The sequence below is a fragment of the Hemitrygon akajei genome, chromosome 6 (assembly GCF_048418815.1).
Source record: "Hemitrygon akajei chromosome 6, sHemAka1.3, whole genome shotgun sequence".
NCBI lineage: Eukaryota > Metazoa > Chordata > Chondrichthyes > Myliobatiformes > Dasyatidae > Hemitrygon > Hemitrygon akajei.
The window spans coordinates 6,974,631-6,987,310 of NC_133129.1; the positions used below are offsets into that span (position 1 = coordinate 6,974,631).

The following is a 12,680-nucleotide window of genomic DNA, read 5'->3' on the forward strand; positions in this document are numbered from 1 at the left end:
GTAGTGTAAATGTCAGTAATGGTGGGAAGAGAGACCCCGATGATCTTCTCAGCTGACCTCACTAACTGCTGCAGGGTCTTGCGATCCAGTACGGTGCAATTTCCGTACCAGGCAGTAATGCAGCTTCTCAGTATGTTCTCAGTACAACCTCTGTAGAATGTGATGGGGATGGGGGGGGGGGGGGGGTGGGAGATGGACTTTCCTCAGCCTTCGCAGAAGGCAGAGACGCTGCTGGGCTTTCTTTGCTATGGAGCTGGTGTTGAGGGATCAGGTGAGATTCTCCGCCAGGTGAGCCCCAAGAATTCTGGTGCTCTTAACAATCTCTACTGAGGAGCCGTCGATGTCCAAAGGAGAGTGGTCGCTCCGTGCCCTCCTGAAGTCATAGAAACATAGAAAATAGGTGCAGGAGTAGGCCATTCGGCCCTTCGAGCCTGCACCGCCATTCAGTATGATCATGGTTGATCATCCAACTCAGAACCATGTACCTGCTTTCTCTCCATACCCCCTGATCCCTTTAGCCACAAGGGCCATATCCAACTTCCTCTTAAATATAGCCAATGAACCAGCCTCAACTGTTTCCTGTGGCAGAGAATTCCACAGATTCACCACTCTCTGTGTGAAGAAGTTTTTCCTCATCTCGGTCCTAAAAGGCTTCCCCATTATCCTTAAACTGTGACCCCTCATTCTGGACTTCCCCAACATCGGAAACAATCTTCCTGCATCTAGCCTGTCCAATCCCTTTAGAATTTTATACGTTTCAATAAGATCCCCCCTCAATCTTCTAAATTCCAGTGAGTATAAGCCTAGTCGATCCAGTCTTTCTTCATATGAAAGTCCTGCCATCCCAGGAATCAATCTGGTGAACCTTCTCTGTACTCCCACTATGTCAAGAATGTCTTTCCTCAGATTAGGGGACCAAAACTGCACACAATATTCTAGGTGTGGTCTCACCAAGGCCTTGTACAACTGCAGTAGAACCTCCCTGCTCCTGTACTCAAATCCTTTTGCTATGAATGCCAACATACCATTTGCCTTTTTCACCGCCTGCTGTACCTGCATGCCCACCTTCAATGACTGGTGTACAATGACACCAAGGTCTCGTTGCATCTCCCCTTTTCCTAATCGGCCACCATTCAGATAATAATCTGTTTTCCTGTTCTTGCAATCAAAGTGGATAACCTCACATTTATCCACATTAAATTGCATCTGCCATGAATTTGCCCACTCACCTAACCTATCCAAGTCACCCTACATCCTCTTAGCATCCTCCTCACAGCTAACACCGCCGCCCAGCCTCGTGTCATCTGCAAACTTGGAGATGCTGCATTTAATTCCCTCCTCTAAATCATTAATATATATTGTAAACAACTGGGGTCCCAGCACTGAGCCTTGTAGTACCCCACTAGTCACTGCCTGCCATTCTGAAAAGGTCCCGTTTACTCCCACTCTTTGCTTTCTGTCTGCCAACCAATTCTCTATCCACATCAATACCATGCCCCCAATACCGTGTGCTTTTAAGTTTGCACACTAATCTCCTGTGTGGGACCTTGTCAAAAGCCTTTTGAAAATCTAAATATGCCACATCCACTGGCTCTCCCCTATCCACTCTACTAGTTACATCTTCAAAAAATTCTATAAGATTCATCGGACATGATTTTTCTTTCACAAATCCATGCTGACTTTGTCCAATGATTTCACCTCTTTCCAAATGTGCTGTTATCACATCTTTGATAACCGACTCTAGCATTTTCCCCACCACCGATATCAGACTAACCAATCTATAATTCCCCGGTTTCTCTCTCTCTCCTTTTTTAAAAAGTGGGGTTACATTAGCCACCCTCCAATCCTCAGGAACTAATCCAGAATCTAAGGAGTTTTGAAAAATTATCACTAATGCATCCACTATTTCTTGGGCTACTTCCTTAAGCACTCTGGGATGCAGTCCATCTGGCCCTGGGGATTTATCTGCCTTTAATCCCTTCAATTTACCTAACACCACTTCCCTACTAACATGTATTTCCCTCAGTTCCTCCATCTCACTAGACCCTTGGTCCCTTACTTTTTCCAGAAGATTATTTATATCCTCCTTAGTGAAGACAGAACCAAAGTAGTTATTCAATTGGTCTGCCATGTCTTTGTTCCCTATGATCAATTCAGCTGTTTCTGACTGTAAAGGACCTACATTCGTCTTGACCAATCTTTTTCTTTTCACGTATCTATAAAAGCTTTTACAGTCAGTTTTTATGCTCCCTGCCAGCTTTCTCTCATAATCTTTTTTCCCCTTTCCTAATTAAGCCCTTTGTCCTCCTCTGCTGGTCTCTGAATTTCTCCCAGTCCTCAGGTGTGCCACTTTTTTTTTGCTAATTTATATATTTCTTCTTTGGACTTGATACTATCCCTAATTTTCCTTGTCAGCCACGGGTGCACTACCTTCCCAGGTTTATTCTTTTGCCAAACTGGGATGAACAATTGTTGTAGTTCATCCATGCGATCGTTAAATGCTTGCCATTGCATATCCACTGTCAACCCTTTAAGTATCATTTGCCAGTCTATCTTAGCTAATTCACGTCTCATACCTTCAAAGTTACCCTTCTTTAAGTTCAGAACCTTTGTTTCTGAATTAACCATGTCACTCTCCATCTTAATGAAGAATTCCACCATATCATGGTCACTCTTACCCAAGGGGCCTTGCACGACAAGATTGCTAACTAACCCTTCCTCATTGCTCAATACCCAATCTAGAATGGCCTGCTCTCTAGTTGGTTCCTCGACATGTTGGTTCAGAAAACCATCCCGCATACATTCCAAGAAATCCTCTTCCTCAGCGCCCTTACCGATTTGGTTCACCCAATCTATATGTAGATTGAAGTCACCCATTATAACTACTGTTCCTTTATTGCACGCATTTCTAATTTCCTGTTTAATGCCATCCCCAACCTTACTACTACTGTTAGGTGGCCTGTACACAACTCCCAACAGCGTTTCCTGCCCCTTAGTGTTATGCAGCTCTACCCGTATCGATTCCACATCCTCCAGGCTAATGTCCTTCCTTTCTATTGTGTTAATCTCCTCTCTAACCAGCAATGCTACCCCACCTCCTTTTCTTTCCTGTCTATCCCTCCTGAATATTGAATATCCCTGGATGTTGAGCTCCCATCCTTGGTCACCCTGGAGCCATGTCTCTGTGATCCCAACTATATCATATTCATTAATAACTATCTGCACATTCATTTTATCCACCTTGTTATGAATGCTCCTCGCATTGACACACAAAGCCTTCAGGCTTGTTTTTACAACACTCTTAGCCCTTATATAATTATGTTGAAAAGTGGCTCTTTTTGCTTTTTGCCCTGGATTTGCCTGCCTGCCACTTTTACTTTTCACCTTACTACTTATTGCTTCTACTCTCATTTTACACCCCTCTGTCTCTCTACACTTGTTCCCGTCCCCCTGCCACATTAGTTTAAAGCCTCCTGAACAGCAGTAGCAAACGCTCCCCCTAGGACATTGGTTCTAGTCCAGCCCAGGTGCAGACCGTCCTGTTTATACCGGTCCCACCTCCCCCAGAACTGATTCCAATGCCCCAGAAATTTGAATCCCTCCCCCTTGCACCATTTTTCAAGCCACGTATTCATCTGAAATATCCTCCTATTTCTACTCTGACTAGCACGTGGCACTGGTAGTAATCCAGAGATGATTACCTTTGTGGTCCTACTTTTTAGTTTATCTCCTAACTCCTTAAATTCACCTTGTAGGACCTCATCCCGTTTTTTACCTATATCGTTGGTACCTATGTGCACCACGACCACTGGCTGTTCACCCTCCCATTCCAGAATGTCCTGCAGTCAACAACCATCTCTTTTGTTCACATTCATACAGGTTGTTGGCTCTGCACCAGTCTGTTAGCCGCTGGACCTCCTCTCTGTATGCTGACTCATTGTTCTTGCTGATGAGACCCACCACGGTCGTGTCATCGGCGAACTTGATGATGTGGTTCAAGCTGTGTGTTGCTGCACAGTCGTGGGTCAGCAGAGTGAACAGCAGTGGACTGAGCACGCAGCCCTGGGTGGCCCCCATGCTCAGTGTGATGGTGTTGGAGATACTGCCTCCGATCCGGACTGACTGAGGCCTCCCAGTCAGGAAGTCTAGTATCCAGCTGCAGAGGGATGTGTTCAGGCCCAGTAGGCTCAGCTTTCCAATCAGTTTCTGAGGGATGATTGTGTTGAATGCTGAACTGAAGTCTACGAACAGCAATCAAATGTATGTGTCTAGAGAGTGTGATACTGGATTCCTCTTAGGAAATAAGACAAGGCAAGTGAGTGTCAGGAAATACTTTAGATCTAGTGATTATAATTCCATTAGTTTCAGGATAATTATGGAGAAGGAAAGGACTGGTCCTCAGGCTAAGAGTCTAAATTGAAGAAAGACCAATTTTGATGGCAGCAGAAAGAGTCTGGCAGACGTGGCTTGGGACACGTAGTTTTCTGCCAGAGGTGCTTAGTAAGTGGGAGTCCTTCAAAAGTGAAATATGGCAGTACAGAATTGTTATGTTCATGTTAGTGTAAAAGGCAAGGCTAACAGGTTTAGGGAACCTTGGTTATTGAGGGATATTGAGACTCCGGTAAAGAACCATTGAGAACAATTTCAAAAGGCAGCATTCATCATCTTCACTATCATGGAGGTGCTCTCTTCTCATTACTACCATTAGGGAGGAGGTTCAGGAGCCTTAAGACACAAACACTCAATATCTTAGGAACAATATCTTTCCCTTGGCCATTAGGTGTATAAGAGATGAGAGGCATTGATCATGTGGATAGTCAGAGGCTTTTTCCCAGGGCTGAAATGGCTAACACAAGAGGGCAGTGTTTTAAGGTGCTTGGAAGTAGGTACAGAGGAGATGTCAGGGAAGTTTCTTATGCAGAGAGTGGTGATTGTGTGGAATGGGCTGCTGGTGACTGTGGTGGAGGCAGATACAACATGGTCTCTTAAGAGTGTCCTTGAGTTGCTGAGTCAGGCTCAGGCCAGATACCTGATCACTGTGACTTTCCTCTGATTGGTCCTGACTGACTGTCACCCAGTTTCTTGTGTCCTGCACCTTGAGCGTAACTACCTCTCTATATGTCTTATCTATCTCCCCTTCACCTCCCAAATCATTCGGAGTTCATCCATTTCCACCAACCAACTCCTTCAGGTAAAGTGTTAGAAGCAGCAGCCGCATGCACTTCTTACAGGGGTAGTCATCAGGGTCACGACCTTCCCACCTTCCCACATCCTGAAAGAGCAGCATTCAACTATCCTTTTTGCCGTCTCTGCTGTTCTAATTGAACAAGGTTGGTTAGATATCACCTACCACACACAAAGCCGAGTTTACTGTCCTTAATCAGTCCATGTCTATCCACATATTTATGCATCTGCTCTCTTAGAATATCTCCTAATAACTTTCCCACTACTGATGTGAGGCTCACCTGTTCTGTTGCATTTCTTATAATCCATGAACACTTTGTTTGTTCTTACCTGCTATGTGCCTCCCTTTTTTTTTCTTAACCAGGCTCGATATCTCTTTAAAACCAAGGTTCCTTAAACATATTATCTTTTGTTTTTATTTTGACAGGAACATACAAACTTTGTACTCTCAAAATTTCAGTTTTGAAGGCCTCCCACTTACCAAGTACACCTTTGCCAGAAAGTAGCCTTTCTCCAATTTAGTATCTCAACCCAGGACTAGGTCTATCTTTTCTTTGAAATTAATGGCATTATGATCGCATAATTACAACCATTATGAGAAATTTGAACAGATCCATGGGTCGGAGTTGTGTGGAATGCAGTGGTCTGTGTGCAGGTTGACAGGACTGAGCAGAATAATAGTTTGGCATGGACTAGATGGGCCAAAGGCCTGTTTCTTTGCTGTTCTACAACTCTATGAAAGGTGAAATATTTAAGAAGAAAGTGAGGAGGAACTACTTCACTCAGAATGGTGTGAGTGTATAAGTGGTAGATGTGGGTTCATTTAAGAGAAGTTTAGATAGGTACATGCATGAGAGGGGTATGGAGGGTATGATCTGGGTGAGACCTTATTCAAGGATAAAAGGTGGAGCATGTCATCAGAGGCACAAGATGCTCAAAGTTCGAAGTAAGTTTTTTTGTCAAAGGTGTACCATCAAAGTAATGTACAGAATACAGCTCTGAGATTTGTTTTCTCCAGATAGCCATAAAATACAGAACATCACAGAAGTAGTTGAAAGGCATCAGTCCCCACCCCCCTGCCCTCTTGTTGTGATCCCTCCTCACATGAAAAGAGAAAGAAACAAAAACCCACAGCCCTCCGAACTCTTCCAACCCCTCCTCCTCACAAAACCTAGCAAATCACCCACTTGGAAAGCAACAGGAAGAACATCAATCCCCAATCCGCAGACCCTCAGCCCACTGTTGGGCAACAAGAAAGAAAGGGAAAGAACCCGTTTTAAAAAAAACACAGAACTGAAAGAGGCCAATATGAACTGCAGTTAGTTTGAACTACAGCGCAATCCATAAATCTCAGAATTTCGATAACATCTCAAGAGCATAAGCACCCAGTGGCCCCTCCAAGGGCAGCGACATGAACCAGCTGAGAGCTACTCACTCTCCTCTGCATCTGCCTTGATATTTCAACCTTCCTCATTGCTTAAATTGGCAAGAAATATTGTTGATAATGGCTCCTTGTCTCGTCTTCTCTTTGTGGTAGCTCAGGCTTGCATTTCACTCCTGGAGTTTTCTTGGGGATAGCAGAGTGCTAGCTCAGTTTATCGAACCACAGACAGTAAGTCACAGGCTCCAACAGTTTCAAAAACTATTATAAGATCAATACAATAAATAGAAGATGTAGAAAAACTGAAATGATTGACTATCTGGAAGATGTCGCCCAAGGAATCGTTGTTCAGTGGCGCCATCTTAAAAGTACATATATGTCACCATATGCAACCCTGAGATTTATTTTCTTATGGGGCATAGGTACAGTTGTAAGGAAAAGTTTGTAATCCCTTGCCAACTACCTGATTTTCTGAATTAATTACTCATAAGATGTAGTCTGATCTTCATCTAAGTCTCAATAATAGATTAACACAATCTGCCTAAGCCAATAACACACAAGCAATTGCACTGCCTCCCTTCAATACTGAGTACACCATTTAAACTATCACAGTCTAGGTTCAAAAAGGTATGTGAGCCTCTGGGGTAATGCCTTCTACAAAAGCTATTTGGCTTCAGGTATTCCAGTCAATGAGGTGAGATTGGAGGTGTGAGTTGTAAAGGTGCCCTGCTATATATACAAACACACACACAATGTCAGGTTACTGACGGAGCTTGCTCTTCTCAAGAATAATCTGTTTACGTACACCATGTCTCGATCAAAACAGCTTTCAGGGGACTTTAGAAGAAAAGTTATAGAGATGCATGAAGCTAGAAACAGCTAGAAAGGCTTTTCTAAAGACCTGAGTGTTCATTAGTCCAGAGTAAGAGAAATTGATGACAAAAGGAGGAAATTCTGTACTATTGCTACTCTCCATAGGAGTGGCCGTCCTGCAAAGATCACACCAAGAGCACAAAGTGCCATGCTGGGGGAGGTAGAAAAGAACCCAAGGGTAACAGTAAAGACCTGCAAGAATCTCTAAAGCTTATTAAAGTCTCTGTTTGTGTGTCCACTGAACAAGAATAGTGTTCATGGAAGATCACCACAGAGAAAACCAGTGGCTCTCCAAAAACAATTGTTGCACATCTCAAGTTTGCAAAAGACCATCAACCAAGATGTTCCACATTGCTTCAGGGATAATATTCTGTGGATGGATGAGATCAAATTTGAACTTTTTGGCAGAACTGTACACGCTGTGTTTGGAGGAGAAAGGGCACTATACACCAACACCAAAACCTCATCCCCACGGTGAAGCATGGTAGATAGAATATCATGGTTTGGGGCTGCTTTACTGCCTCAGGACCTGGACAGCTTGTAATTATTGAGACAATAATGAATTCAAAATTGTATCAAGACATTTTACTGGAGAATGTCAGCGTGGCAGTCCGTTACCTAAAGCTAATAGAAGTTGGTAATGCAACAAGACAATGATCTGAAAGACGAGTAATTCAACAACAGAATGGTTTAAAAAGACGAAAATGGGTGCTTTGGAATGGCCTAGTCAAAGTCCAGACCGTAACTCAATTGAGGTGCTGTGGCATGATGTGAAGAGGGCTGCATGCAATGTATCCCAAAAATACTGATGAACTGGTAGTTTTGTATGGAGGAATGGTCTAAAATTTGTCCTTGCCATTGTGGAAGTTTGACCAGCAGCTACAGGAAATGTTTGGTGGAGGTTATTATTGCTGGAGGAGTTCTGCCAGTTAGGGTTCACATACTTTTTCCAGCCTGGACTGTGAATGATTAAACAATGTATTCAATAAAGACATGAAAAGTACAATTGTTATTAGTTTAGACAGTTCGTGTTTGTCTATTATTGTGACTTAGATGAAGATCAGACCATATTTTATGAGCAATTAATCCTGAAAGCCAGGTAATTGCAAAGGATTGACAAACCTTTTCTTGCAACTGTAGTTAAATCCAAGAAACACATTAGAATCATTGAAAGCCAACACCTAACAAGACAGATAAACAGTCAATGTGCAACAAACTGCAAATACATAAGAACAAAGTAATAATAAATAAGCAATAAATATTGAGAATATTAGATGGAGTCCTTGAAAATGAGCCCAGTTCAGTGGGAATAGTTCAGTGAAGGAGCTCAGAATAGATCTTTTGAAATGATAAGATGTTAAATGATTACTTTGCATCAGTAGTTACCAAGGAGAAGAATAGTGAGATCAATGTGAAGTTTTTCAAGATGCTGGGGAATTTTAGGACAATGAAGGGAGTGGCAATGTCACAATATACATGTGGTAACTAACATTGGTGAATTGTCCACCTTTATATGCGCCAGTACCTTTTAATTAATGTGGATATTGTTATGAACCCTGTAACTGCGTCACTTAACAGCGAAGATAGAGCGGTCCGTTGAAATCTGATGATACTATTTTTAACAGTATTTATTAGTAAAAATACACAAAAATAATATCAGTGCAAATATACAGATAATATATGTCGTCAATACTAAATCTAAAAGTGCGGGTATAATAATAATAAGAAATAAGCTCTATCGTTGTCTAGGGGATAATGTATTGTCCGATGGAAATATAAAGTTCACTCAGTTCAGGCAGGCTGCAGCCTTTGGGGACCGCTGTGTTGCAATGGTTGGAGAGAGAGAGAGAGAGAGATTTTGAGAAAAACTTGCCAGCTTTCCTTTTATGATTTCGATCCGTCAGGAGTCTCGTTGTCGTGGCCTTTCACTTGTGGCCTCTCCTTTAGCTAAACCGTTCTTCCGTGATGATCCCGCCACCCTGACAAGGGAGGACGCACACGAGCCCTCACCGGCTGTCGCTATTAAACGCTGTCACGGGATCTCTAGCGTTTCTCCTGGTGCGTCTCAAGGGGTTGTTCCCCAGACCCTCTTTTATCCTTACTCACGGGGTCTCAGATGTCAATCAGGTTGGGATGATGCAATTCCTCAACCAGCCCACTCTGGTTGTCCCCTGAGGGGTTTCAATGAATAGTACAGTACTCAATACATAATTCCGTCTCCAAGAGACAATGGCCGTTATCAGTGGTTCCGTTTCACTGAGGTCAGGACACATTCCAAACCTTGTGTATTCTGGACGTCTCTCTCTCATTTCCTGGGTCTCAGACCCGAATTAATAGCGATCTTGCGATTCTCGAAAAGGAGGGGGCCACTTTGTACCCTTTGGCCCCTCAGAGTTGCGTCACATTCGTAACAATATGTTCCAACGTATCATTATTCATAATCGCTTAATTACTTAGCTTGCATGATCTCTACATTGTATCTGATGCTACTGTAAATGAATATATCTGACATAGTGTGTTAATTTTGTTTAGTCTAAAGTAATGATTTTTAGAGGTACTTTTGCTATTGATACTGCTAATGTACTGATAGAGCTGCCTTATTACAAGCTTAAAATAGCCTGTTCTGACTGCCTGTGCCTTTTTTTTTTGTAAAAGTCTAAGGAAACTGTTTTCACAGGTATTCTCAAGATATGAGAAGCACAGGCAGTTGATACTGGAAGAGATGTTTGCCTCCCTTGCAAAACTCCCAACAAGTAAGAGGAGTTTACGAAATTTCAGGTAACACAGTTAATTCTTCTTGTAACTACAGTAAAATTGGAATATCATGCTCCCTAGCCATCCTGTATCCTTTCAGTTACTAAGTTATCAGACAAGTTGGTTCTGATGTCTAACGCAAGATGCAGTTTTATTTCTTGCTGGAACTTTGTAACTAGCACATGCAAGACTTTTAAATTTTAATCTAAAGCATTGAATTGTCTCTAATGCCCAAACCAGATATTCAGAATTTAGTGTGGCTGAGAGTACATTTCATGGTTCAGTTATTGAATTACAGCCACACATTAGAACTCTTAATGTTCATTTTGCAACCTTCTGCCACTGTTTTGTTTATATGTCACAAAACAGGTTAAACAGTAGCGATATGGATGGAGAACCACTCTTTATTCAGATGGTAACAGCCTTAGTCTTGCAGTTGATCCAATGTGTTGTACACCTGCCAGCTACAGAGAAGGATTCTAATACTGATGAAGAAGGAGAAAAGAAGGTAGGAAATATCACCTTGATCACAAGTCAGTAACTTGTAAACTGCTTTTGAAATGTACTAGCATCATAACAGTGAGATGCTGATGTGTGATTTTCAGCTGATCAGTAAACAATGGAAATTCCAAAAACATGTCATTCCATAACACCATTGAAGTTATAACATGCATGAACCAGCCGATCATATTGAGACACCCCGGACTATTGTTGAATTATCTATAACCTTACATTAAAACTTCATTTATCAGACTACTGTTAGAAAATGCAGTGATGTCAACGATATTTGATTCAACCACTCCTGGTGGGAATGTTATTCATACATATCATGGCATCTCTTAACCTTTGGTTCTCTCGCTTGTTGACAATTTTAAACTGCTGATATTTCCCCCATGCATCATCAAAAATTCAGTTTTAAATGCTTCTTTTTAAATTGCCCTTAAATGACTTTGGATGTAGGCTGAGTATCTCATGCCTGTCCTTGAAACTGAAGTCTCACATGGAGACAAATTACACAGCAGGCAAACACTGTTTGGCTCTCCTTCAATACCTGTAGTCCTATAGTGGGAAAATGCAATGAAGAGATGAACCATGATCTTATTACGTGGCAGGTTAGTTTGAGGGATCTGGTGGCTTATTCCTGCTCCTGTTAACAAAACATTCAAACAAATGTAAATGTGCTGTACTATTAAGAAACAGAACCTGGAAATTTATCTAGGTCCTAAATAGCCATTCACAAACAAGAGAAAATCTGCAGATGCAGGAAATCCAAATAACACAGACAAAATGCTGGAAGAACTCAGCAGACCAGGCAGCATCTATAGAAAAAGTACAGTCGATGTTTTGGGCTTAGACCTTTTGGCAGGACTGCTGAGTTCTTAAATAGCCATACCATATTTTGAGACCGTGACCCTTGCTTCCACATCTAACTACCAAGATCAGTAGAATATAATCCGTTTGTTAAAATATATAACTTGTGCACTGAGAGATAATGGCTAGATAAACTGGTTGCATCACTGCCTGCTATGGAATATTGTAAGCTCAATCAGGTCCATCATAGGCACAACCCTCCCTGCCATCAAGGGTATTTTCAAAAAGAGGAGCCTCATGAAGGTAGCATCCATCACTAAGGCCCATTCCCATCCAGGACATGCTCCCTTCTCATTACTGCCATCAGGGAGGAGGAACAGGGGCCAGAAAGTGTACACTTAATGTTTTAGCAGCAGCTTCTTCCCCTCTGCCATCGGATTTCTGAATGTCTTAGAAGCATAGAAACGTAGAAAACCTACAGCACAATACAGGCCCTTCGGCCCACAATGTTTTGCTGAATGCATACTTACTTTAGAAGTTACCTAGGGTTACCCATAGCCCTCTATTTTTCTAAGCTCCATGTATCTCTCCAAGAGTCTCTTAAAAGACCCTATCGTATCCGCCTCCACCACTGTCACCGGCAGCCCATTCCATGCGCTCGCCACTCTCTGCATTAAAAAAAAACTTAGCCCTGACATCTCTGTACCTACTTCCAAGCACCTTAAACCTGTGTCCTCTTGTGGCAACCATTTCAGCCCTGGGAAAAAGCCTCTGACTATCCACAAGATCAACGTCTCTCATCATCTTATACACCTCTATCAGGTCACCTCTCATCCTCCATCGCTCCAAGGAGAAAAGGCCAAGTTCACTCAACCTATTTTCATAAGGCATGCTCCCCAATCCAGGTAACATACTTGTAAATCTCCTCTGCACCCTTTCTATGGCTTCCACCTCCTTCCTGTAGTAAGGCAACCAGAACTGAGCTCAGTACTCCAAGAGGGGTCTGACCGGGCTCCTGTATAGCTGTAACATGACCATAAACAGTTCCTCACTGTTTTGCTCTATTTATTTATTACATTTCTTATTGTGACTTAAAATACTTTTTATGTAATGTACTGTACTGCTACTGCAAAACAGCAAATTCACAATATATGTCATGATAATAATCCTGATTCTA

General features: G+C 42.3%; 1 protein-coding gene across 7 annotated transcripts in view; it reads left to right on the plus strand.

The window, feature by feature from the left end:
- Window positions 1-12,680, plus strand: part of LOC140728834 (nipped-B-like protein) — a 499,555-nt gene that overhangs the window by 299,906 nt on the left and 186,969 nt on the right. For all 7 annotated transcript variants that reach the window (XM_073047823.1, XM_073047821.1, XM_073047826.1 and 4 more), the window contains 2 exons: window positions 10,116-10,216; window positions 10,562-10,700. In XM_073047823.1, coding sequence (XP_072903924.1) covers window positions 10,116-10,216; window positions 10,562-10,700 — 240 coding nt within the window. The remainder of the gene's footprint in view (window positions 1-10,115; window positions 10,217-10,561; window positions 10,701-12,680) is intronic.